The sequence below is a fragment of the Cyclopterus lumpus genome, chromosome 16 (assembly GCF_009769545.1).
Source record: "Cyclopterus lumpus isolate fCycLum1 chromosome 16, fCycLum1.pri, whole genome shotgun sequence".
In the NCBI taxonomy this organism is placed as follows: domain Eukaryota; kingdom Metazoa; phylum Chordata; class Actinopteri; order Perciformes; family Cyclopteridae; genus Cyclopterus; species Cyclopterus lumpus.
Window position 1 is genome coordinate 6,375,043 of NC_046981.1, and position 27,982 is coordinate 6,403,024.

The 27,982-nt window shown below is 39.7% G+C and overlaps 1 protein-coding gene across 2 annotated transcripts in view; it reads right to left on the reverse strand.

Annotated features, from left to right (window-relative positions):
* The window catches only part of cdkal1 (CDK5 regulatory subunit associated protein 1-like 1), a 200,884-nt gene that overhangs the window by 14,925 nt on the left and 157,977 nt on the right, over positions 1-27,982 (reverse strand). For both annotated transcript variants that reach the window (XM_034553378.1, XM_034553379.1), the window contains one exon: positions 2,945-3,028. In XM_034553378.1, coding sequence (XP_034409269.1) covers positions 2,945-3,028 — 84 coding nt within the window. The remainder of the gene's footprint in view (positions 1-2,944; positions 3,029-27,982) is intronic.

Genomic DNA, 27,982 nt, shown 5'->3' on the forward strand with positions numbered 1-27,982 from the left:
AGGGAGGGAGGGAGGGAGGGGGAGGGGAATAAGATGTTGTCCTTTCTGAACAGGCAGACAGGAACACGCCTATGTCTTTATGGTCTTTCCACTGCTCTGGCAATTTCTTTAGGAAACTGTTATAATTAATTAATTAATAAATTATTTTAAAAAAATGTAAAGCCAGTGTGTATTATTTTAATAATAAAGATAATAATGGGATCATTTATTAAACCTCAGATCAGACGTGGAACAGAAACCTTGGGAGCTGCTGAGGATTCATTGTCTTGTCCGAGTTCCCTTGAGCAGGGCGGTCGCATACGGACTCAGATCATCTGGTGGTCTGTCTACAACTCTAAGATCCGGACTGGGCAGAGAATAGCTTGTAAACTGGTGGAGGGAGTGTTACTGCTGAGATGACAGGAGCAATCCTGGCTCAGTGTTAATCCGTCAGTCTTTATCCAGCTGGTGGAATATGATCGGAGATCAGGCCAGATAGACACACAGCCAGCGCCACACCTGCCTAATCAACACACCTGCTGCTCGACACTCTGGCCACTGTGAGGGTGCGTGTGTGTGTGTGTATATGTGTTTGGAGGTAGCCAGCAACCAGGCTGGAGCAGAGAGGTAGAACAGCAGGGCTGTGGGGGAGGAAGGTGAGTGTGACAGTGTGTGTAGGTGTGTGTGTGTGTAGGTGAGGGTCATTTGAGGCCCATTACAGGGTGATTAAATGATGAAAGAGCTTGTCCGATTTCATTGGAAATCCCCCCCTCCGACTTCCTCACTGAACCACGAAGAGACACACACACACACACACACACACACACACACGAACGCACGCACGCACGCACGCACACGCGCAGGTCGGGTGCCTATTATACCCGTCAGGACAGATATCCATCTGATGGTGTAAAATTGAAACTAGGCCATTTGTTCACACTCACACCTCTCTACCTTGTTCCCCACTTCACTCCACCCACGCTCCCACCCCCTCTCCACCTCCTTTGGTCCCGTGTCTCTGCTCCCACTGCTGTTTTCATTTCTATCCTGATCCTTGACTTCCCCATATTTCTCCCTCAACCACCCAATCCTCCAAACTGAACACTCCTTTCTCTACTTAGACTATATTATATGTTAAACTATATTATAATTCTTATTACTAATATTACTACCATTACATTGCATCTTACACTATGTCATACTATACTGTGTATATTATGTTATACTGTCATCATAAACTATATTATATTTGTATTTTGTTATATCAATATAAACAAAACTAACAATTCTGACTTAACTTTAGTAGATATTATTTTGGTGTACACCGTTTACATATATACTAGACCCACAGCTAGTCTCTATCTTTACACTAGTTGTATACATCTCTCTTATTTATTCCTATTTTTTATTTATTTGAACTTATTTCGGTCTTAGTGTTGCTGCAACACCTGGATATCCCCTCTCCGGATCAATTAAGGCCTTTCCATCTTTTCCTACTTCCTTTTCTATTAGATCTTGGGTATATTGTATATCCAGTGATGATTAACTGTTCAAGTGTGATTGCATTATAGTGCCGAATAAATTGGGGGTTCTTAGCATTATAATAATAATAATATATTTACACACAAGTGACGCAAAATGACCAGATGTTATCAAAATACAATTTGCGATGTGAGTAAGACCTCTGTAAAGTGTATACCACCTGATGTGAACGTACTGTATGTCTCTGGCCCTGTGGATGTAGACGTACAGTACACATGTAAGGGGGAGTATCCCTTGGGGTGGACAGATTCAAGAACATATTGGTACATCGTGTTTTCATGTTCTTTTTCAAGTGTGATTTAGTGTATGCCAAATACTTAATGTCCCAAAAAAATGGGAGTGGGAAAACATCAAACATGTCAACGTGCTTTCCTCTCGAGTAAAGTCTACTCACACACATGACATACATGCCTGCATATGCACAAATGTACACATGCAATGGAGGAGTCTGCACACTCACACACACACACACACATGAACCGAGTGACACTTGTAACTTAAGTTTATAGCCTGCAGAAGGAGGTGCAAAGGAGGAGGCGGGGAGGAGAGGAAAGTGGAGGGGAGGAAAAATTATTACCACCCCTGCTAATAAAAAGCATAACTTCAAACACGTTTCTGATGATGGTTAAAGCAGGAGGAAATTGATTTATTTGAAGATGTTTTAAAGTGAATCTTTCACAGGTTGAGAGCGGGTCTTTGAAGCCACGCGGATGTGTGTGTATGTTAACAGCTGTATGTGTGTGTAGGATGGAATGTGCATGTCTTTAGGGCTGACCTTAATGTTAGTACTGTAAAAAAAGTACTGCCGCTATCAGCCGCCAAATGCTTTCATGACCACCGCAGGGTGTGTGTGAGTGTGTGTGTATATTTGTGACTATGTGTGATGTTAAAGCTAACCTACTTTAGTCAATACAAGCTTAAGCTTCTGACACCTGCTGTGAGTACTATGTGACATGCAAAGCAAAGCTTATGACCTGATTTACTAAGTGTGAAAATGAGGGAGGGTTGGATTAGCTTCACATACGGGAACATTTTCATCAAACACAGATTAATTTACTGCTTTGCACTTTATGGGTTCGATGGTGGATAGCGTCTGCAGGCCAACTAAAACTATTTTAGGATTCATCATTAGGGTGCCAAAGTGTCAACAAACATCCAGCTTGCTGAATCGTCCTTCAGCTGATTTTGATATCCATACCAACTTAATTATAAGTTGGATCACCAAATGTTGGATAACAAATAATACAAATGTTAGCTATTATTATCTCTTAAGTTAAATACCATACAAGAGTTAATGAAACGGAAACACTACCTTTGCGGTAGGTTACTTTTGGGTAGTTTAAATATATTGAATACATAAGTTACTGTGTTCTTGAATGTATACATGTGCTGGTGAAAGACATACACACACACATTATCTTACCTGTTCGTAGAACTTGTTGTGAGACACAAAGTACTGAGCATCAAATGACTCCTCCGTCACCAACACATGTTGCCTCTCCCCGACCTACAGAGAGTGAGAGACGGAGAGAAAACACTTCTAAGACAATATAATCAAACACATACAAGATTGTGGACTCATGAAACATCAGCCTTTCATGCGGCATTTGTGCAAATGTATTTTCATCTATAGATGTGGCCATCTGTTTGTCTGCGTGTCCTCAGCCACACACTGTAATAAAAATCAATGTGGTTCAACTTAAAAACATAAGTACAATTGCTGCCTTAAACTTTCAAGTAGAGTCAAATTGGATTTACAATTTGCTACAACTTATGATTTTTAGCTGACTTTAGCTTTGGATTGCTCTATGTAAGTTCACATGACTGTATAGTACATGTTTATTCAACTTAACAATGCAAGTTCAAAAGATATATAACTTATTATCATGCATTCTGTTCACTTGTCCAAATAAGTAGTGTCAACTTAACAATGCAAGTTAAAAAGATATTTAACTCATTATCATGCATTCTGTTCAGTTATCCAACTAATGATTTCAACTCTCTTATTTAAGTTAGAAGGACGTTTTGACATAACTTTCCTAGTTAATATTACGTAAAACTATGCATTGTTTCAAATGACAATTTATAGTTATAAGAAACACAGAATCTTGTGGCAAAAATCATATTTATTTTTTTGCATCAAAACAAATTTATTTTACATTAAAACAACTTCCACAATGTGGTTAAACAGAATTATTCACAAAGAACATTAAATACAACAGAAACAACTGACAGGATCTAGCTAATGAGTCCTTTTTTTTTATAAGTTGTAGCTGAGAACTTTGTTTGAGTTGAGAATACCCTAGATTTAAAAGAGCATCCCACAAATGGGCAATTCACAGTCTCTCTCTTTCCCAAATGTCTCTTTAAATGAAGAAAGTATTGTTTGATGTTGCTTGGTGCTGAAAATGTACAAAGTTCACAGCGAATTTTAGCAACTGGATTGGTTGCTTTCTTGTGCTCCTTTAGATGCTGCGTAAATTCCACATGAGATTGGAAAAATGTTAGACAGTTTGGGTCTATACAGCTGAAACCCCGTCTTCCACGTCCATGATTGTCTTTGTAATGACTCACAATTGTTTTTTCATTGTATGAACTTACAACTCCACTTCATCAACAGCAACCAAACTTCAATGACCAAACCATCTGCACCTGAAACACAGAAACACAATCAATAACATAATATAGCAAAACCATTAGTCATATGAACTGCAAACTTGATTAAGAGAGTAAACTGCACAGTAATAGGACAAACAATTATGATCTTAGGAACAAAACGTAGTTTCCATAACCTATGGTGAGTTTTTTTAAATAACAAAATCATAAGCCAAGTGAATTTGTCATTTGGATTACAAATCTATTTTCCTAACAGTATCATTTTGATGAATAACAGGTTTTAAAATGATAAAAGCATTCACGTTTTATTCATCACTTTACAATGTACACAACCAATGTTACACTTTAAACCACCCGTCCAGACATTGTTACATTGTATATTTAGCATTTGAATTTATTCTTATTAACTTCATTTTAGTAACATGTTATATATTTTATTAGTATCTTATATTGCTGCACTATATTTTAGGCCTAGAATATCTACTAATGCTTTTTAAATAATTCAAATCTAATATTTTAGCGTCAGCATTGTTGAAGGAGGCGGAGCTTCAAGACTGGAATTCATGACGTCACTTCATGAGCACGCGAAAGTGGCGCGAACTCAGCTAGCTTGCCAAAGCTACTAGCGAGCTAATTATCTTCAAAGAAGTAGGTTAGTGCAAACCTTAACTTAAGCTAGCTAACTGGCTAGATAACGAGGTCCCGTTTTCGAGGCATGTTTTGACAAAAGCATTAGCCTGCCAGCACAAATCCAAAAAGATTAAAATATTAATTAAATGTAATTAGGTTTTAAATGTAATTATATTAGCTACTGATATTTTAGCCACACCACAAATAGTCCATAAACTGACCGTAGCGAACTGTCCTGGAGACAGTCCTGCTGCTAAGCTAAGTTACATTGAGAAGCTGGCTAAAAACATTACGTTAGCTTTAAATTACATTTTTCTAAATGTCCTCTGAAATATTATAATTGATTGAAACTATTGTTAATCAACCTTTCTGTCGTTTCCGGGTCCAATTAAACCGGTTATCGGGGTTTACGCGGCTCAAATGTGACTATTAAAAACTAATGTTAGCTAACACTGGACTATTTTCCATACTGAACCACCCGCATTAAACAAAGCTTACGCGTCATACATTTACAGACAATATATTAACATGACAGCAGGTACTTTCTTTACATTGACTTATTGGGTTGAATGATATTGCTGATGGAGTCACTCACCTCACTGGGCTTTCTCTTTCCGAGCTGTCGCGCCGCATGTCCAGGGTCGACTCACGTACATCGTCTCGCTAGCTAACGATATTCATCCGCCACTTGGTTCGCTGAACCTACGTACTGCGTGGTAGTGTCGAGGTCACGTTTGTGATCCGGCTGTCAAAAACGTATTGATCCGCCGCGTGGTTTAGGTTAGTTCGCCGTCTGGTTTTCCATTGGTTAGTGATGCAGCTGAGCTGACAGGCAGCTCGCAGTTTGCGACCTGGTACGGTCGATTATGCATAACTTTAATAGGCCTATTAAAGTTATGCATAATCGACCTGGTACGGTCGATTATGCATAACTTTAATAGGCGTTCACAACAAACGCGTTGCGAATATTCGCAACGCGTTTGTTGTGAACGCCTATTAAAGTTATGCAGGATAAGCCTCAATTCAATGTAAATGGATTAGTTGTACACAAAGTCACCCCTGAACAGTTCCTGAAGAGGCAAATTAGCTAAAGAGAATAAAACTGTTTTTTGTAGTAGGCTGTATGCATTTGTATTTCTGGGTAGAATTTGACTATTTAACATGGGGGTCTAATGGAAATTGAATCGCTTTTAAATTCTCAAGTGGCCGTTTGAGGATCGGCAGTTAATGGCACTTGTTTTTGACTGTTGGACATAACCATCATTATAACTCACAGTATTAAGTTCAATTGACTTCTTGAAATGTACAATTTATTGAACTGGCTTAAAGTTAGAGTTGAACTACCGACAACTTATACAATTGAGTTGTAATTGTATAACTTATCATGATAAGTTGAAGTAAATGACAAAAATACATTATCATGACTTATTGTTCAAATCCTTTTTTACAGTGCATGCTGACCATAACTTATGAAAAACAACAGGATTATTATCTCTGGCCCTCCTTCTCAGTCTCTTTTCAATCGGAATCTCTTTTTTGTTGGGTTTCGTCTGTCGAAAGTGACTTTCTTCTTGCCAATGATGAGCTTGTGAGTCAGGGGGCATATTCACTTAAAAAACACTGATAAGAGGGGCAAGTGAAATGTTTTTCTGATTTACTTGCTTAAATATTCTTCTTCTATCACTCTGCTAGACAAGTGTTGGTTTATTTGTTTTAACTGAACTGACATCCTTGTTTGATTGCACAGTGAAACAGATCTATACACATTGATGATGTCATTTGACCATATAAAAACACAAACACATTGTTTATGTACAATATGAGTATCTACAGCACATTTACCAGCAAGACTATACCACTTGTGTTGTACAGGCTGGAATATCTTGTTGGGTTTTAATTCAACAGAAGCAAGCTGCCTCTGTCATACAATATGCTTCAATTCATCAAGATCCCAATTCAATCAAAGTGTTGCACTTTTCATTTTCTGTTAGTGCAGTTCTTCAGCATTTAATTACAATCTCAAGGTCCCGGAGACACTTCAGTTTTAGCGCTTTAGCTGAGAGGATAGTGATTACTATTAAACTCAGTTCATACAGCTACACAGGATACAATTAAAAGAGAACAGACTATTCAGGAAATCAGAAAAATCAAATACTACGACATGGCCTCCTAATCAAGAAATTTGTTTGGGACACAATGAAGAATGTTGTTGACTCAAAGACGGAGGAAAAAAAGGGAAGTTACGTTTTGTTGAAAGTGCTGCCGGCATGAATAAAAACCACCTTCGAATTGACAGACAGAACGGACAATTTTCTTTTTTTAAATGTGTCCCTAATAGACAAAGTCGATATGTTGTCGTTAACGAGGCCTAATGCATTCCCCAAAGTGTCTGGAATGATGAGCAATTCAGCTTGTGTGTATTTTTACTATTACAATCAAGTGAAAGCAGTGTCCGAGGTGACACATCCTGGCTTATAAAAACATGCCAATAATCTTGTCATGTGATGGAACCACCGCAGAAAGTTGATCCCAGCCAGCAATTCAGAGGACAAACCACCTGGGTTTTATATAGCAGCAACATGTAGTGTTGGCTGTATAGGCTCAATAGGCAGTATTTGCATTTTAACTGTCAGTGATGAGCCCTGTAGTGTAAAACTGTGCTGACTGATCATGTCCTGAGCAATATGTCAGAGCCTTAGAAGTCCTGGCTCTGACACATTGCTCAGGGTGTTTCCATTTTTGCAGACACCCCATCTTCTGTGCTCTTTTCTTTCCTCCTTCCCGTCCTTATCATTTTGCTTCTATCCCTCTCTCCTATCTCGGGGCGTTTTCTTTGTTGTTCATAGCTCTCTTCCTTCCACTATAATTCTCTCTCATCCGTCTCTCCTTTCTTTTCTTTTTTTCTCCTTTTACTGATTTTACTGTGTGTGTGTGTGTGTGTGTGTGTGTGTGTGTGTGTGTGTGTGTGTGTGTTTGTTTCAACAGGCAGCACCTGTACAGGCATGCTGACAGACTTAAAAAGAGACCAAATAAATCACTGTTTCCTGCAAACAGAGCAGTTTTCTGAAAAAGAGGGTGGAACATTTTTTTCTTCTTCTTTGAACATTATTATTGGATCGTGATCATTTGATTTGTGCCTTTTGTTTCCTGGATTGAAGACAGATGTCTCTGATGTGAGGCTAAGAGCCTAAAGACCGTACTGTACATGTATTTAAAAAAAAGGGTGTCTGTCTTATAAAAACACTTAAGTGTTTAACTTAATGTTAAGGATTAGATTTGATCATTCCGGGGGGTTTTAAATGAAAAAATAAAAAACTTTCTAGATTCTCACTCTCAATTCAGTTCTGCAAACAGAGCAGTGCTCCTTTATAATGTGGCTACAGTACAAGGTGGGCAGCTTGAGTCATGTACCTCTTCATCTCACCAAAGCCTCTTAAAGGTTTCATGTAGTCTTCAGTTTTACACTGTGAAAACTACATGAAAGAGAAATCTGGATGAACTGGAAGCTAGATGTGTATGATGTGAATCTGTATGGATCTGCCTGACTTAATTATACCTAATCCACCCTTAAACAACCAGCGAGGAGCACTGATCTGGGATTAAGGTATATCCTAATGTGTTGATTGAACTGTGAAATAAGAGGATGATCATGCATGAACACACCCAAGCATAAACCAGTGACTCATGTGACAATGTAGTGAATTCAGTAAATGAAAAGTTCATGGGCTGCACGCACCACACCAGGAGCGTTGCGCATGTATTTTGTACGCAGTGTATGTGTTGGTCTTTGCCGGTGTGATGGCTGGTCTTTGGTGTGAGAGACTCTGCATTTAGATTTGTATTCACTCCAGTTATTGAAAAACGTCACCGATTACCCAACAAGCCGTGCATGTGTATGCCTTTGCACTGCGAGACGTTTATTTACTTTGCGATCCAGAGAATAACATCCCCGTGATACACAGCAGATCCGCCACAGATTTGTGGGATCATGAGTTTAATTGATCATTAATCCACATCATAACAAGGATAATGAGAGAACTGTGGATTTGAATTGTATTCAACATTTTCATCTGCGTCACAAATGAAGGAGCAATTCACTCAGACATCACACAAAATTGCTTGCTGGGGCCCTGCCTTTTTTCTTTTTTAACCAGGGAACTGGATTATGTTTCTAACTAGACGACTAAACAGCCAGACTGTTGCATGGGATTAATTCTAAGGAGATAATATTCACTGTCAAAGGAAACAAACAAATGAAGACTACAAATATGCTAATTACACACCTGCCAATCAATATAGCAATACTGAACAAAGAAAGATACTAAAGGAAGCACATACAACATTTACAGAAAATTCACATCCAATTCAGAAAGGCCTTTAGCACACCTGTGATCGTAATACAAATGTTAGCCCCCAGTACCAAACACATTATTATTAATAATACATTATTTAGTTACCTTTTCTGAAAATGTGGTGTATCACCTTGAAAGCTCACACTAAATCATCACGTAAGGATGAGATATTCCGTATAGTAATATTATAAAACATGATATGGAGAGATTTGTATATCTATATATATATGTACATATATCCATCTGATGAGTCAATGTATCAAGTTAATAATGCAATCTGTCCAGGGATGTACAGTGTGACACCAATCAAAGCAACATTGATGGCGCCCACTCTGAATTGAGCTTGGTTCCCACTGGCTGTCGGTATTCCCAGATCTTGCTGTACAGATGTAATCACCACACATTTAATTATTCTGTGACATAACTTAAAACAACAATCAGCGGGACACTTTAAGTACCCCCGTTTAACATTCACAAGTTGTATATACACACATGAATAAATTATTTAGAAAATGTTATCCAATGAATAAATCATTGTAGTTAAGATACAGACCTCGCATAACTATATTTGGTCCAGTCATAACCCCCCCCCCCCCAACCAATGTTCAGCTTTCCTTCATTAGTACAGTTCACCAGAGTGTTTGACCAAAACACAGCAGTACATAAATCGTACCCCCACTATAAAGCAGTGGATCGCAGGCTGAGGAAAACACCACAGCTAGACTCCATTCTCCCACTCATTGTACATTTATGGGTCACTCTCTTTTCTGACTGAATCATTTCTGTGTCTATTTACGACACTCTTTATTCACGCTCATCATTCCTGTCATTCCACACACACACACACACACACACACACACACACACACACGCACACGATAGAATATGATGCCTTTTTGCTCACAAATCACATCAAACAATCAGCAGCACACTCGCGCACCCTTCTGTCGCCCCGAGTAGAGAAAGATTTTGTTTGGTTGCCGGCTAAACAATCGTTGCAGGGAGTGATCTTACAGGGCCAAAGAGAGACGCTCTGATCTTTTGCAGGTTCTCTTTGAATACGTTTCTTGAAAGAGGAAGAAGAAAGAAATAAAAAACACACCCCTGTTGTTGTGGGTATTTTGTTTTAGCGTCAAAGTCAAAAACCAAACTAGAAGAGGCTCAAACTTTTGGTTGTTTGCCACGAAGAATGTGGGGATTAAGGGTTGCTTTGGTTAAACGTTGGAGGGGACGAATGTAAAATCAACAGAGATCAAAGTTATACAAATGACTTGTTTGGAACAAGCCCGGCACAGAAATACTTTACACAGACTATTACACTAACAACATAAGAGAGACGACATAGCGAAGTAGACATAGAGAGTATGGCCAGATGGATTTGAGGAAGGTTAGAAGAAGAAAAATAACTGAAAAAGAAGATGTTGACGCAAATAGGAAAATAAATGACTCCATTAACCCTTTATATAATAGATTTGTCTTTGAGTAGTTTTCAAATCTTTGTCCTCTGCAAAGCGGCTCACACACACCCTTTTCGCGTATGTTCTTATATCTTTGTTCCCAATACTTATCAGGTGTCAGGTATTTGGCAGCCGGGAGACTGACTCACTATCTACCTGGCGGCACTAAATAAAGGGAAGCCGTGTTAATCACTGTCGCTGGGTTAACAATCCGATATGACTGGCTCCGACATTCTGTGATATCAGATTAGTAATGCCGTTTCAATTATTGGTGACCGCTTGAAAGTTTGATAAAATACAAGATTTAGAATAATTAATGTGGTTTTGGTTAATGTGAAGCATTGGAATATTTATTGTGTGGGTAAACATTAAAATGTGTAAAAGAAACCTCTGTTAACGCAAACAAACTTTAAACCCAATCTAAAGCACTTTCCTGTCTTTTGCGATAGTATGCTTGTTGTATAGAATCTCCCAACCTTGTCTCTAACACAAGGTTCACACAAGTCCACAGTGTTCTCCTGAGGACTTTCACATAATCAAAAGACTAATACTTGACCTTACTGAGGGCCGATACAAGATTTTACAGAGTAAATTCCATGCAATCAAAGCTTGAAGAAAAACAGTTGTTTCATTTAGCGCCCAGGGAACACAGAGAGGAGCAGTGTACTAAAGCAGTCACTTTCAAACCACAGGCTGCATGAACATGGTGTTTGTGTGGAGATTTAGAGGAGATGAGTGATGAATAGATAGAAGATGATGGGAGGGGGAAAGCAGATGATATACAAGCTACAATGTGGGCTGCAGGGGTGAAATAGTGTTGTTGGCCAAACCACGAGTTAGCACCACACTGGTTCCTTCGACAAAAAGCCAATGGGACTTTTCCATTGGATTTTGGATTATTGCAGAAAATAAGCTCTGTAGCAAACAAACGTTTTGGTCGGCAAGAAAATCTTCACAAATGAACACCACCTTTATGATTATCATTGTGTGAATGCAGTCGTCAGAAGTCAAAAGACAACATTGGGCTATCAACAAACACCACCATGGTCGCATGACCACGAAGCTACACACGGACGAGTGCTTGGCGTGATGACATTAAGACACGTAAAAGCTTCACATTTCTCAAGTGTCATATTTGTTTGTGTGTGTCTGTGTGTGTTTAACAGACAGAGAGCAAAGCCAAAAGAAAGTAGATATATTAGGAAAGGCAGTACACAATGTGCTTTATTTGCACCATAAAAGGACACTAATACTGTACTTAGACTCAACAAAACTAACTGAATCACACACACTGACAAACAGAGCAACATAAATACAGAGACGAAGCCTCAAACCTACAAGACCCCAACACGCCACTATACCGAGCATCTCTTAATAACAATTAACCTAATATCCCTCCCTCAATACACTGAAGCCTCTCTACGTCTGTGTTTGTGTGTCTTGAGGCTATACACCAGACAACTAATGCTTTCCTGGCTCTCGCAGCCACCTCCGCCCCCCCTCTCTCCGAACAGGGCTGGTGTAATACGAGAGGCTTTTGCCAAGACCAAACACTGTGCACCTGCATCAAATCTCCCCCCCCCCCCGGGCCTTCTTCAGCCTTTTCCAAAGTTCACCAAACGCTAGCTAACGGGAGCTTGTATGTGCACAACGAGCTTTCCAAGAATGTAGAATGGCACTCTTGCTATCCTCAAACGAAACAAAGCACTGCTTTTGGTTTTCACGAGTGGACGAAAGAATGACAAACATGTAAACATTAGCATAAGACCCACTTCAACAGCAATGGGAAACGAGAGATGTTTCAACTTTTGTTTGCACAAGGATTGTTCAACGTTGGTGCAGGTTTGGTCTTCAGTGGCAGCTCTGATAACACATTTCAAAACATTCTCATGGTAGGACTAAATATGTTGAACCTCAAACTTCATCCAAAGAGACATTACAATGCGTTTGTGTTATCTAACCATAGCATGTGTTCTTATACACCAGATTCAATCACTTGACTATTAATCCAATATGGATGTTAAATTACAAAGTAGGAAAGTCAGCACGACATACTGCATTTAATGTCATTGTCCACATACGGCACACACTGTATAATGATTGATACAATGTCTAAAAATATGTCCCTTTAAAATTATATGATTGTTGATACACTACTACTGTAACAAAAGGACTACGTTTAACAAAAGGAATAAAAAGAAAAGAGAACACATTAAGAGTAAAACTGAAAAAAAACTGAACGAAAGTAAAGAAGTTGTTACCTAAAGCTGATTTATGCGTTTCTATTTTTAGAAGATTATACAAGTGCTGCTCATTGACAGTATGTACACAAAACATACTGTAAGTCGGCACAGTGAAGCAAAATCAGACACAATTGATGATTGCCTCATCAATTTCAGCTATCCAACAGATAATAATGACATAGAGAGAGGTCTCTCTCACACACACACACACACACACACACACACACACACACACACACACACACACACACACACACACACACACACACACACACACACACACACACACACACACACACACACACACACACACACACACACACACACGGCTGTTTAGTGTCTCAGATGCTGGAATGAATCCCATCAAAATAGAGACATGGCAGAAAACACAGAATGAAAGCCTATGAAATATTAGTGACTAAAATACATGACATGCGCACACACGGAAACACAATCCCACGAACATCAAATACACATAATGCAAATGTATGCCTGAAAGAAAAAATGAGAAACTACTATGGAGTATATCATAACAGAATCAAGTCTCAACCAACTTACAGTTGTAAGTTCTAACTCCTCTTCAATATTTAAAGTTATCCTACATCAATTACTGCAATAAATAGAAACATAAACTGGACAAAATTACTTAAGATTGTTGATACACAGAAAGTGAATGCAATGTCATCCTACAGACACCTGCCTGGCCAGAAAATAAAGAAACAATAACAAAGGCTCATGTTTGTATGTCGCCTTTCAGTCAAGGAGATATAGCAAATCTCACCTCCGGACAGACCGCTGGACTAATGCCCTTTGGCCCACAACACGCATTGATCATGTGTTTCTTTCCTCTGGATAAAACGGATATCATATCTCACCTCGCCACAGTGATCGGAAATTGTAAAAAACATTCCACACTACTTTATCTATTCATCCACTGACAGAATATGTGTGTGTGTGTGTGTGTGCGTCTGAGGTGGCTGTCGGGATCAAGACTAGGCATTACAGCGCCTGTGTCTGAAATTGTGTGTGCGTGAGCAACTGCAGCATCAATCAGAGCTCAGCTGTAATTGTCAGACTGATTGTCCGTTATATCCCTGTGGGCCTGGAAGCCTTGGTGTGTGTAATTCATGTGTGTGTGTGTGTAAGACAGAGAAAGAGAGAGCGTAAGAAAATGCACGTGCAATGGCCACATCTATACATCCACATGAATCTAATGCCTTGGCAATAGCCATATGATTATGATTATCACTGGAGGCCACACCTGAAGACACAACAAATCATACATGCATAGGGAGGCATATCTAGCAAATGCGTCTGATTGCTGTTCAAGGCTAGCCCTCCAGTCATCCTATAAGAATGACAGAAATGTATGTATGTGTTTTGATAAGGGAGAAAAAAATAACATGCGCTGCGAGGCCATCCTGGTGGCTCTGTGGGATAAGGCGAGGATCATGTACTCCTAATGCTTGATTGGGTTAAAAGCCGGCTCATAACCTTTGAGGCATGCACTCTCTTGCCCTCATCGCTTTTTTTTCTGACTTTTAGCAATTGTGCAAATCCAACTAAAATGGTGATAAAAGTGATTGCAAATTTGGTTGGAAAGCTGATACGATATAGAGAATTGTGTTTGCTGCTGAGAGGAGAAGAGATGGGGGGGGGGGGGGGGGGGGGGGGGGGGGAAGCAGCAGTCTGTTGATGTAACGGACTGCAACTGCCTTACCGAATGTAAAAGGTGGTGGAGTTTCAAACCAATGTGAAGGAGGAAGTAGTTGCCCACATTCAAATGCAAAGCCCCTTTCTAGGAGCCACATATGATCAGTTGTTGGTGTCAAACTCTGCCTCTGTAGTGCCGTCTCAATCAGTGAGAATACACCGTTTAGGTCGCATGGCAAACAGTAGTGTGGACAATGTGATCGGATAGAGCATGGACACACAACCAATGCAACAATGAGGTGGTTCGGATATTTTGCCCACCCCATTTATATTGAGCGTAGATTACATTAGTTTCAGCAAGGTGTGCCTAATAAACTGGCTAAATGTCCATCATGGAAGCTATTTTTAAAGTCTACATAGGGTTCATCGTATCCAGTCAATGTTGTCTTCGCTTGTAAACTGTGCAAAAGGATCTTTAAGGGCAACAGAGCTCGAGTGTGTTCCTGAGGGGGGGCCGGAGGGTGCCTGCTGGGCTTCCTATCAGCTGGAACTGCTGTATGCATGCAGTGCAAAGTGGAGGCTGTGATTCAGCCAGTGGGGCTCACTAGAAAGCACTAAAAACACGTGGGGCCGGCCTGTCGGTATTAAAGCAGAGAGGCTCGGATAACAACACACGCAGAGGGAGAGCGACTTCATTTTCTGCTCAGGTAGACATTATACATTCACTTTATCTTTACATAGAGAATACTCGTTGCTTGGTTAAATTAAGGCGTTGAATGTTGAATTCAACACAAGCATATATGGTTTTCTAAACAGGTTTGCATTTTAGTTTTTCACATCTTTTTACAAGACATGGAACGTGTTCAGTCCATGTCCACCAATGTCAAGGAATCCCTTAATAACTATCATCGTGTACCACATACGGCCATCTTTTCGCTCTCTTGCGCACACAGAACAATGACAGGGGATTGAAGTATTCTGGGATGGAGCGTTCGCTCTTGGACACTCAACATTTTGATTCTCCCCTCATGAACTAACCATTCTGTGTTGGTGTGTATTTGTGTGCGCGTGCACGGCTCAGGGTGCTCTTCATATGTCCCACTGATGGTACATTCTGAAGTGGTGCCATGATGGACTGTCAAGTACTCTGCTGTTTCTCCCTCAGACTAACTCAGGTACCCAAGGACAAAACAGACAACAGAGGAACCAAGGACATATGGAATGGAAGAAAAATAAGAGGGACCATTTGAATTTCTTTACGCATTTGATTTCTTCTTGCAGTTTCATTATAATCTTTATTTTTTTTCCTTTTGCTCTATTAGACAATAACCACAGGTGTGACAGGGAGGTCTGTGGAACAGAAAGGGGGCTGAATGGGTTGTAATTTGCATTCAACAACACAAAACAAGTGACAAGAAACACACAAGCCCTTTCAATCAGGATCATCACTTATTGTGAAGACAAGCTCATGAGTTGCTTTAAAGACATCCAGAAACGCACCTTTACGTTTCTATTAATTTGCTACAAAGTTGCATTCTTTTACACTAAATGATATTTCTTATTGTCTACATTTGAACATGCTTTTTACACAATTGTTTTGACACATTGCTAAACCTCTACTGTCTTGGTATCCAGCACTTTGTGTAATAAAGTCGGGTTCAAACTTTACTGTAGTACCAGAAAATATGTTCAGAGGTGAAATTAGTGACAGGCAGATAAACAAGTAAATATGTTGCGTTTACTCCTGGAGAAGATCAGGAATTCATAAGGTATCAGACTAGCCATCGTGGGACGTAGCCACGCTGTGGTTGGTACAAAAAGAGGAGGCAGAATGAGAAATTGCTGACAGGAAATCTTGATGCAACACTGTGGAAATGTTACATTCCTATAGGGAGAAGTGAGCAGAAAGAAAAGTAGACGAGTTAACTCTGCAAAGCCTTGGGCTATTACTGGTATAGACACAGTACAGCATGGAGAGAACATTGGGTTGGAAAGCGCTGACAGTAGAGATTACATGTGTATATATACGAAAGGTCACACAGCAAGGAAAGCATGAAATCCACAGAATACAGTTCCCTGTGGGGAGACTGTAAGCTTGAGGTGACAACAAATAATGTATACTGAAAGGCAAGACACCCACGAGGCATTTTGACCATTCATGCAAGTTCAGCAAGAAAAACAATGTAAAGTGGTCCAACGCATCCAACAACTGTTGTAGATAGGCGCTGAAAAGAAATAAAAGTTAATGCTCTCCCTCAGTCTGGAGATGCTCCCCCCTCAGTCAGAAGCAAGCTACAGTATGCTAACTTTTATTTATTTAACTGTGTTAAAATTTCACCTATGGACTATAATGCTTGCTGTTTATACATGATTTCCCTACTCTCACTCCTTATCAAGAGGGTCTGTCCCACTTAAAAATGCACCTGTCGAGTGGTGACAGTGCCTGCTACATTAACGTCCCGGGTTTCGATTACAGCCTTTGAAATTTGCTGAATGACATACCCGTCTCTCTCCCACCATTTCTAGTCTCTGTCTCTAAAACTGTCAAATAAAAAAAATCTGTAAAATATATTTATATAAACCCTTCCCAAAAATAATGTTTTATTCTGAGGTTGTCAGCCAGGATGCAACCTTAACAATGCATCTACTTACAAGCTTTGATCCATATTTTAAATTGTATACTGTATAATCCTACTGTATCTTAAGAGCTCATTTACACACTGAATTTAATACAGTCTGGCCATCATTCCCTTTAAAGAAAATCCTTATTCCACAGCAGATGCACTGCACTAAAATGAAAGTGGTGCATGCACTGGATCCATCTTGCTAATGTCAATATAGCCCAAAAGCTTGTTTTGTATTAGTGAATCAAAGCAGAGAGAGAGGTGGCAACATAATATATGCTTTAAGCAGTTTCATGGTGGGGTTAAGAGCCAATGCATCTTTACTTAAACCTTTACATGCTCGCACAGCAAAATAAATGCATCATAGGTTGAATATGCTCTTCAAATAAAAATAATACACATATTGTGAAGGTTGCAAAATAAATACAACATGTCACTTAAGCATTTATGCTAGTGATAGACTGTGAGGGGACAGAAAAAAGCAGAGATGAATGTAGTAGGTCTGTGTATTGGCCTTACTGATATGTGTGTGTGTGTGTGCGCGCTTATTAACCAATGTATGGGCAATGTGTGAGTATAGCATGAGGTGAAGGCTGATGTACAAATCTATTTCTGTGTCAGAGAGACGAGGAATGTGACAGAATGGCATAACAATAAAACATAAAGGCTCTGCACATAATAAGCGATAGGCAGACTGGAAACTGGCCCCACAAAAGGTAGTCTTCAAAGGGTGGAAAAGGGTTTCCCATCAAATCATATGAAGAATATTCTACTGTCATGATTATGTAATTTGCTAAAATATCCCCCTCTTTCTAGGTTGAGGGGAGGTGGATGTAATATGGCTGTTTGGTTGCCACGGGCTCAATGAGCCTGACACAAACACACACTGATGTGTGTGCGCTTCCTGGCCAATGTATGGGCCAAATGCAGACTGATATGCAGGCTATGTATGGATGCATGAATGTGTCAAAGACACAGCGAATGGGTTTGGACAGTAAGAGAGGGTACAGCCACATATGAGGTGTCCTATTGATATTTCCTCCAAAGAAAGAAAGACAGAGAGAGGCTATATGACCCAAAAGAGCTGAGGTGCACACACAGGGCCGGTTGGCAGATCTAACTCCATCAACTTTCACAGAGCAGACACGTGGGATTTTATTTGAAATGGCCCTTTCTCTAATATAATCCAGCAGTTGTGAATATATAATGTCTCCTGGCTGTTTAATTTATATTTAGCATATATAGATTGAACAGATTTGAGAAGGTCTGCATTATTTTAATCCATCCATCCATCCATCCATTATCACCCGCTTATCCGGGGTCGGGTCGCGGTGGCAGCAGGTTCAGCAGGCCGACCCAGGCTTCCCTCTCACCCGCAACACTTTCCAGCTCATTCTGGGGGATCCCGAGGCGTTCCAAGGCCAGCCGGGAGATATAATCCCTCCAGCGTGTCCTCGGTCTTCCCCGGGGCCTCCTACCAGTTGCATTATTTTAATGTCGACTGTATATACTGTAGCTATAATGCATTCAAAAGTAAAAGTGAGATATTAGGCAGAATGAGAACAATTTTAAGGAAATATTAGTGACAAGGTCCTTTACTCGGTCCAATTCAAGCACACGTCAATAATATAAGGTAATGCCGTTTATCACTCTGGCTTGTGTCTAAATCAGCCAATACAAACACAGAATCTTGATCAATCATCTCATACTGGAACACCCGGTCCAGTGATAGACAATCATCCAACATAAGGAAATCAACGCACTGAATCCTTGTGTCATACTCTCGCTTCAGTTTTTTTAACGCATAGATGAAAACATGAGCGTGAGAATTATTTAAATATATATTTTTTTAATCCATCGAGAATAAATCTAAACATTGCGGTCAAAATCCTCATCATTAGTATAAGTCAGATTGGCTTCGGCAAGATGAGACTTGAATTAGCAAATGGCTCACAAAGGGGCCGATATTAGCACTTCAATGGTGTTGATTGATTTATGGTGGCGGGGGGGGGGGGGGGTCCGTTTGAATTGACTCCGAGAGCGCACGCCCGCGTACACGTACGCACACACTCACACTCTCAGACATAATGAACATTAATCAAAAGGAGCAGGTAGTAATCAGACCGAGCTTTAAGAGGCTAGCCTGCTAGTGCACAGCTGTGCCATTCAAACCAACAGTCATCAGAAGCAGACGGACAGACAAAAAGCTCAATCCCTCAGCATTCACTCAAGACCAGTAAATCACACACGCAGCTAAAACCCAGGATACGCTCAAATAACCATCTTGTTTACAGTTTCTATCCAACTACTTAAAAAATGCATGCTAAGTACGTCGCAATATGTGTCTAATGGTTATAATGAACGTGTTATTGTGAGTTTAGTGTTTTAACAGCCATTGAGATGTGTGGACTTGAATAGGTAAAGTGGCTGCCGTATTTATTGATACTATATGCCGGAGATACATAAATGTGTAGAAAGCAGTCAATAAATGAGTGTGAATTTCCAGCACCAACCAAATGCAAATGTGAGTGGTGTGTGTAGATGAGGCAGGGAGATGTTGGCAGCTCTCAGTGTGAGCTAATGGCACAAATGCAAATAAGGCGCCGATCTAAATGGCTTAAACATCATTTGAATATGCATTATCCCAGCCTATGCGTTTGTGTGTACACAATTCTGAACGTGACTCCGCATGTGTTCAGAAACGCGTGTTTGTCTGCTGCAAGACTTCATGTCCATTGCCTCTGACCACTGACTTTGTCACCCTGAATATGCGTGTGCATTTTTGAGAGGCTGATTTTGCATTTAGTAGGATCTGATCAGCTGTTTAAACAAACAGGGGTACAATATATCAATATATGCCAGGTATATACTGTATATACAGTACATGCGTTGTTTCAAACCTAGTGTTGAAATACTGTGAATGAGCTTTAGACATGGCAGGTAAAGGAGGACTGCTTTAAACAGCAGAGTGTGTGTTTTTCTATGCGAGTGTGTGCGTGTATGCAAATGTTTGTGTGCAGCACAGAAAAAGTGTGTGTCTCTTGTTACTGTGTGTTTGTGTTGCAGCAGATGCCAGGCCCTTGGGTGGCATATGGCTGAATGGCAAGGCTCACAAATGGCCGGTGTGTGTGTGTGTGTGTGTTTCCATGTGTGCGACCAAACTTATGGCTGGGGATTCAGTAGGTTTTGAAGGTTCATCCAAAACAACATATAGAGATGGACTCTCAATCTTCATCACCTCTGAAAAACAAACACATGCAAGCACCTCTATGTTTAGCACACAGGGCCCAGCTAATCTGTACACAGAGCAGACGCTTGGAGCTACTGTACTCATTGATCATGATTGAACACACACACACACACACACACACACACACACAAAATAAAACGTAGATTCATTTCAATCATATACAGATTTGAAATATATTATCGGATGTTTTTAACAGCAATTAATGTCTGCTAAAAAATATGTGTAACTTCATCCAATTGGTAACAAATTGTTGATAACAGTATTTTTGTCTGAGGCTCGCAACTGTTTGAAAAACAGAAACGCATGCACTTAATGCAATGATCATTATTGTATGTATATTACTGTACTATTACTTGTTTTCCCAGAGTGAACAATCTCATTGCATACTTGAGATGTTTTTATTTAGACTTTACTTACTTTCGTAATGGACCCATGCAATCTCTATGAATTTAAAGCTGCTCTTTATTGGTGCTGAAAGTAACACTGTTTAAAGTAGAGAGCATAATTCAATACGATGACAAAATATGTGGTCTGTGGCCTGGGTCATGGTGGGGTCAACAGTTAATGTGTCGGTCCAGTCCAGTTCAGGGAAACACTTTAAATTATGCATTTATGGCTCATTACTCCTCTCTAAAAGGCGGAGGAGAGTTGATGCTGTGGCTGTGAACATGGTTATTGATTGGACTACAGCTGCATTTGTGGATCAATCTAGATGCTACGGATATAGCGACGGTAGCTGCTTTGTAATTACTCTGCTAACTTTCTAGCCAGTCACAGCAGAGGCTACGGCCACTTGCGCTGTGGTCACAATCAGCGGCAGTCTACTATAACTATATGTTAATACATCTAAACCTATTTCTCTATGGATCAGAGCGAATGCAAAACATATTTTGAGGTAACACAACTTATTAGACAGAGACACAGGACAGGACAATATTGTAAGGAATGCCTGTTGGGCAAGCATGACATGCAGAGAAAGTTAATGCATGAAAGAGACTTGCAATCAAATTGCTCTACGAAATATACTGTATATGGAACATTGGGTGCATGATTGTCTTTCACTGCATCTAGTGCAGTTTAAAACTATGTAAATGACCTTTTAATGCCTTGAGAGGCTGACCTTGTTTGTCAAAGACGATCCATGTTTGCCTCTACACACATCTGTAAATAGGCACGAGAAAAACATATCAACTGGCATATTGGCCATTGGTGAACTTGATACATAAACAAGCATACTGTATGTACCCAATAAAAGCCGATGGCAATTTTGCCAACTCCATATACTAGCCTGCTAATGGGCACACACTGTCATGCTCTAATGTCAACAGCCATTTACCCATAAACGGGTCAAGCAAATGATTCCATACTACATTAGATTAATAAACTAGTGTCCTCCACAAATCCTCCACACAGTTCTCAATTCAATCCATACTTGCCAGTAAAGGTTATTCACTCATATATGGTACATTAGATTCATAAACAACGTGTGTCCTTAATAAAAGCCAGAGGCATTCCATAAACCACTCTGCAAAGTGTTATTTACTCATGAAATAACCTATCATATCACATAATCTTCTAGCAAGCTAGTGCAGCCACTGAATGACTTTTGACTTTTTCTAAAGCCTGAAACCAAATAATAAAAATCATGTGAACAAGCAAACACATAACACACTATGTGCTCTGTGAGAGCCTGAAGCAGAGCTGGGTGAGGCCTATCAGGTACAACTTTAGTGTAGGCAGTGTTCTCGGCCAAAGGGAGAAAACAAAAGTACAGTTTTATGATAATAAACTACTTCCAGACAGATATGTTCCACAGTATGCTAGAAACCGTGAACAGGGAAGACAACACAACTATGCAAACAAAGACATTTGTGTCACATTTTTCAATAAACCAGTGGGTCACAAATAATACATTCGAAAACACCAACTTAACTTGACGCACTTCCACCACAGTAAAACAAACATACATGTGTAAGCTATACTGCTGCACAGCCAGGTACATCCCTATAAATAGAATAAAGCAGTCATCTTACACAGGGGGGGGAGGGGGAGAGGGGGAGGGGACCAATTGTGAATATTGTTTAGCAACAATATGAAGAGAAAAGTGGGCCAAAAGTGCAACAGTAGTTCAGCAACAATGCATTGGGATTTCAAGCACGGCTACATTTTCATATACATGAAATAAATGAGCCATGCATCCTCAACAGAGGCCTTAAGCACCAGTTGTCAATGCAAACTAAGGTTATTTACATTTTATACACGCTACAAACAGGAAGAGCCCAAAAGCATAGTTAGAAACTCCACAAATAGCAAAGTTAATTCACATTCACGTTATCAACACAAAAAAAAAAACATACCCCAAACACAACTGACACTTTACCCCACAGTTAGTAACAGTGCCTAATTACTTCAATAAATTATCATACAGCTGGGGCCCGATGTGTAGAAGGTAACACATGAATCAGAGGACACAGTTATCCTATAGTCTTTTTGAAGTTGCCGATGGGGAATTAAATGCACTGGTTGTGTCTTAGCTCAACGTTAGCTTGGGGACTTGTTGTCACTACATGTGTAAAAAAAAAAAAAAAAAAAACACTCTCCAAATAATGTGATTGCAATGTGGCCTCGCAGTGACTCGTACACATGCCGCCTCAGAGTACAGCAGTCAAAAACATGCTAAATACTCACACACATGCGCGTTGAAATGCATGGCTTTGTGTGTCAAAGGCACATCAAGCAACATGCACAGTGATTAGGACATTGGAGACACACACACACCCACGCACGCGCACACACACACACACACACGCACAGATTTAAGTACATACACACAAACGGATGCACAAACATCTCCAGATACGTAGAGCTGTAGGGATACTTTGACTTAATTTGTTTATGCTGGAGTTCCTGGAAAAGATGGTGCTCAAGGCAACACATCTCTTCTGCATGAGAGGAGTCGGCTGAAACTGGTCTGCCTCGCTTTATTTTTTTGGGTCTCTTCTCTCTTTTGTTTTTTTTAATCTTTTGCCATTCTCCATTGAGGACCGGCTTCTGACATGGACTGTATAGCTTGTTTATCTTCCTACTCTTTTATTTTACATCTTTCGATTCCCCGGCCCTCTTGTCAAATGAGTCATTAAATCTCTGAGGAAATGAAACGTCTATGAGAGAGACAGCGAGGACAAACACACACACACACACACACATCTTGAGCTACTCAGATAGTGGATGGATGAATACAAGCAAATTATATCTGGGAATTGAGGCCGAACGCCACGGGAATCACCTGCATAAACAGATTCAGCAATGTAGCAGCTACAAGACATACAGGTTTGGTCAAAACGAGGTCATTGGAGGATCACAATTAGTTTACCCATGGGATTATGGGTTGGAGAAAACTTGTTGAAGTAAGACTTTATCAAATATGCTATGAATGCACATAACGCACTGCATTGTGTGTGTTCCAATGAATACTGTGTTACCCTACTTGAGTCCTCTAAGCTTGCATCTAACTAAATATGGTTTTCTTTTTCTTTTACGGTTGTGTCATTATTTACCAGTGGATGCTGTTTAAAGCATCATAGTGATGTTCTTCCTCTAAACCTTTACTCCTCCTGAATAAATATATACATAGCATGTATATCTGCATATTTGGAGAGTAACTCCTGAGCTTATTCAAATCTGGTTTGATGATTTCCAAGACCAACCCATTAATCAAATAAAAATCTACCTTCCCGGCCAAGGTTGTTCAATTTCTAAAATTACAAAAGTTAATTTAGTGGATGACATTGATATATTTTTGCAGACCTTTAATTTTTGCTCTGCATTACAAAGTTGACTATTAAATGTTTTTTTTCCCCTCCCATCTACTTTGTTTCCTTCCGTTTACATTTAGTGCTGTATTGTGGAAATATCCTAACATTCAAACTATCACTTGGAAAAACTTCAAATAAGATTCTAAGTTGTAGAACAGACGCCCCCCCCCCCCACCCCCCTCCCCACACACACACACAGGTAGCCATTAAGCATTTGATCCTCCCTACTTTCTCTCAACAGAAGCATCATCTCATCAAGTTGTCTAACAATCCCTCAGGGCACTACTTCTTCCTTTCAAAGATGGACCTATTTTAACAATATGACAGACATACATGTGACAGCTCGAGATACAGTAGATGGAAAAGAGACAGAGAGAGAGAGAGGGGAAGAAAGTCCAGGTCATTTTAATTTAAAAATGGGTGCGTGGGTCTGCTACGTTTCCGATAGTTGATTCATGCAAATTATGTAAATTATAATGCTTATTAGGTAAAGAGAGTAACCAAAGGGAGGGACCAATGCAACAACATTTTTGGAGACACAGGAAATTGGTTCCATATAAATGCAAGAGGCCTCATTACTCATATAATGACAATATGCACATTTTATAAAAGATATATAACCTGAAATCAAATTTCACTTGCATAGGAGAGGGCCGAACTACATTCTTTCCCTTACATAGGGGAAACGACCAATGCTTCTCCCACGTTAAGTGATCACTGGAGTATTAGGAACTGCAATCAAAATGCAGATTATTTACTTTTTTCGAAATGTTCACTGCAACCAGAGGTTCAAAGTACAGCTGAACTGACAACAGTTATTTCCAGCCCTTGAGCTGAGTTTGGACGCCAGTATTGATTTAGAAGTGAAGAAATATGAATTTATGGGTTTAAGGATAGAATCATTTTTCTTATAGAGAACACAGGCACAGTCAAATACACTCGATACACACAGTAGAACAGTTACATCACGAGATCAGAGCCAACGCTTGAGCCTCACCTGTGCCCATTCACCTTTTTAAAAGAACAAGCTGCTGTTGTCAAAAGAAAGAGAAAATCCCTGGTGCTTTTTTTGCTGTTTAATGGGCTTAAAGTCCACCTTTTCACTGGCAAGACTTCAAACAACTAGAACTCGCCTTAACAGGTCTGGGCTTTCTTATGTTTCAACACTCAAGAGCAGTTAAGGCTCAAGAAAGAAAGGAAGGAAGAAAGAAAAAAAAAAAAGAGGAAAGATGAGCAAAGGGAGAAAAAGACGAGACAAGAAATGGTAAAGATAGGAGACAAAAGTAGAGAGCACATGTCTAAGGTTTCAATCAATCAAGTCTTCATCCAATCACCAGAAATGTACAGACTTCTGAAGGTGAAAAGAAATTACAGGTATTAAAGAAAAGAATAAATAACCATCAGCTGCTCTCACTGGCTTACCGCTAACGTCAACACCAGTGGGGAAAACATTTGATTTAGATTGACAGGCACATCTGCTTTCCACGACATATACCCTGTGTGTCTTTTCACCACAGCGGCCACCTTGTGATACAGAATATACAGTTGTACAGTGATGCAATTCTACACTACAACTGTGATGTGAATAAGCACCAGTTAAAAAAGGATATAACCAAGGCATTAACTGATTAAAACATCAACAAAGCAAGTTTTAACCACAAGCTGGATAAAACATGAATGTAGTGTCCGGGACGTCACCCGCCGGTTTCTAAAGAGCAGTTGTGAAGCTCAAAGCTGGTGGCTCTGGCTTTAAAGGATTATGTAGAAAGTCCACGCTAATCATAAATTAGGCAAACTGTTCGTGGAGCTGAAGTGAATATATTTTAGGTAAGATACCAGAAGTCATATGATATTGCCAAGTGAAGGAACTGGTAATTACTGGTTGAAAAAAAAAGAAAAGGCCGACATATAAATATGAAGAAATACTTCTATTTACGTCCTTTCATAGGTGCCGTCATTAGATGTGTCGAACAGCAATCAAGCAGGTGGGGATTTCAGTCTCAACAGGAAACCCTTCTGGGTCCCATTAAGATGTATCGTGCTACCTATTTAATCACAATGAACAAAGGTTCCAGGTGAACCTCTCCACATTCTATTTCATTGTTTTCTCATGGCTGGTTTGCCACAGCTTTTCCATCCCTGTCTCACCCAACAACACCCGTTAATTATAGCTATTTATTAGCCTCAAATAGCCAATTAACAAGCCGTCAGCACACCAACAAAAACACTAATCTATACGCAACACATTGAGAGATGACTCCACCAAAGATTATAACCCCCCCAAAAAAATTAAACATGGCCACCAATGTGACGATGTGTCAAAAATTAAAAAGGGTCTTTGTTTTCTTTTTCTCCGATATTCCGCTCATCCTTTTGAGGCGTTTGTTTCGGGTTCTTTTGTCTCACTTTCTCTCCTTCAATGTGTGAAGGTGTTTTTTCCCCTTTATCTTTCAGTTATTCTCTCCTTTATTTCCCAAAACTGTCCAAGGTTTTTTGACAGAGCAGTGAGTAATGATGTCGGTCCGTTCATAAATCTCTCACAGCGGTGCTACTGTAGCGACATGAAATTATCCAAACAGCAGACATCCTTGTGCAGAAAACAAGCTGTTATAAACAAAATACTCTTGTAATCAAAATACTGTCCCGAAAGGGAAAGCATCTTAACAATTAAAGGGCAGAGAAATAGCTACTTTCAAATGCCCTGATGGTTTTGGAGTTCCTTACCGTCTTATAGTTACAGATATGTTTACATAAATGTCAAGAAACCACTGTTCCACAATTTTAATCAAGGAAAAGGTTTTAGGTAGAAAAATAAAATATATGAATCACACAAGGCAGTCATTGCTAAAAAGTTAATTATATGTAGTTCATACATTTATAAAAATCATGATCACACATTACAGTGATGGCTTTTTCCTCTCCACTAAACAATAAATATTGGATTGATTTCCAACAGATATGCCGATTTGTCATTTTAAGCTTCAGCGTGGTTGACTGCAGTTTTAGGTTTGTTTGTACCTAAATGTTGTTGTGTACACATAAAGCTGGTTTATTGATTAGACGTCAAGAGCAGATTTATAGTTCTGCAGCGGTGTTATTGATGGTGTACATCTAGAGACCACTGAAACATGTCTGGCAGTAATGTGTTTTTTGTTTGTACCTTCCTTTATCGGTTTCAGATTGATAACATCCTTATGGCAAATCCTCTGGAATTTGAAACTTATTTGAGCTATCAAAAAACAATGCAAAAAAACAACGTCAATTATTACTGAAGAGCAGAATATTTCAGAACAAAAAAAACGGCAGACACACCTGCATACATTTGCATTATGTTGATGCTCTAGAGTACAAATCATATCAAACATCAGGCAAAGGGCTGAAAACAATAAAAATACTACTGTGGATTAAAATAAATACTTAAAGTTTTTCAAAGATTTCAAGAAAAGACAACATGGGAATAACCAGTCACACAAACGCATACAAAGAATATAACACGGCTAAAAAGCCCAATAAACAAACTTGCTGTCACTATTTTTACTGCCTTCATTTAAACCCTAAATACTTTCTTCCACACACACACACACACACAGACACACACACCCACAGCTGGAGTCCATTAATATATCACTTTTGCCCCCTACTGTGCCCCAGTTTTTGTAACTCAGCTTTAATGAAAAAAAAGTCTTTACAGTCGCGATCCCACATTTGGCCCTATACACACACACAGCTCATTTACAGGGCCATGTGTGCAGTGTGTGTGTTTACCTATTTTATGTGTATATGCGTGTATACACTGATTATGCACCCACATTGCATCGCTG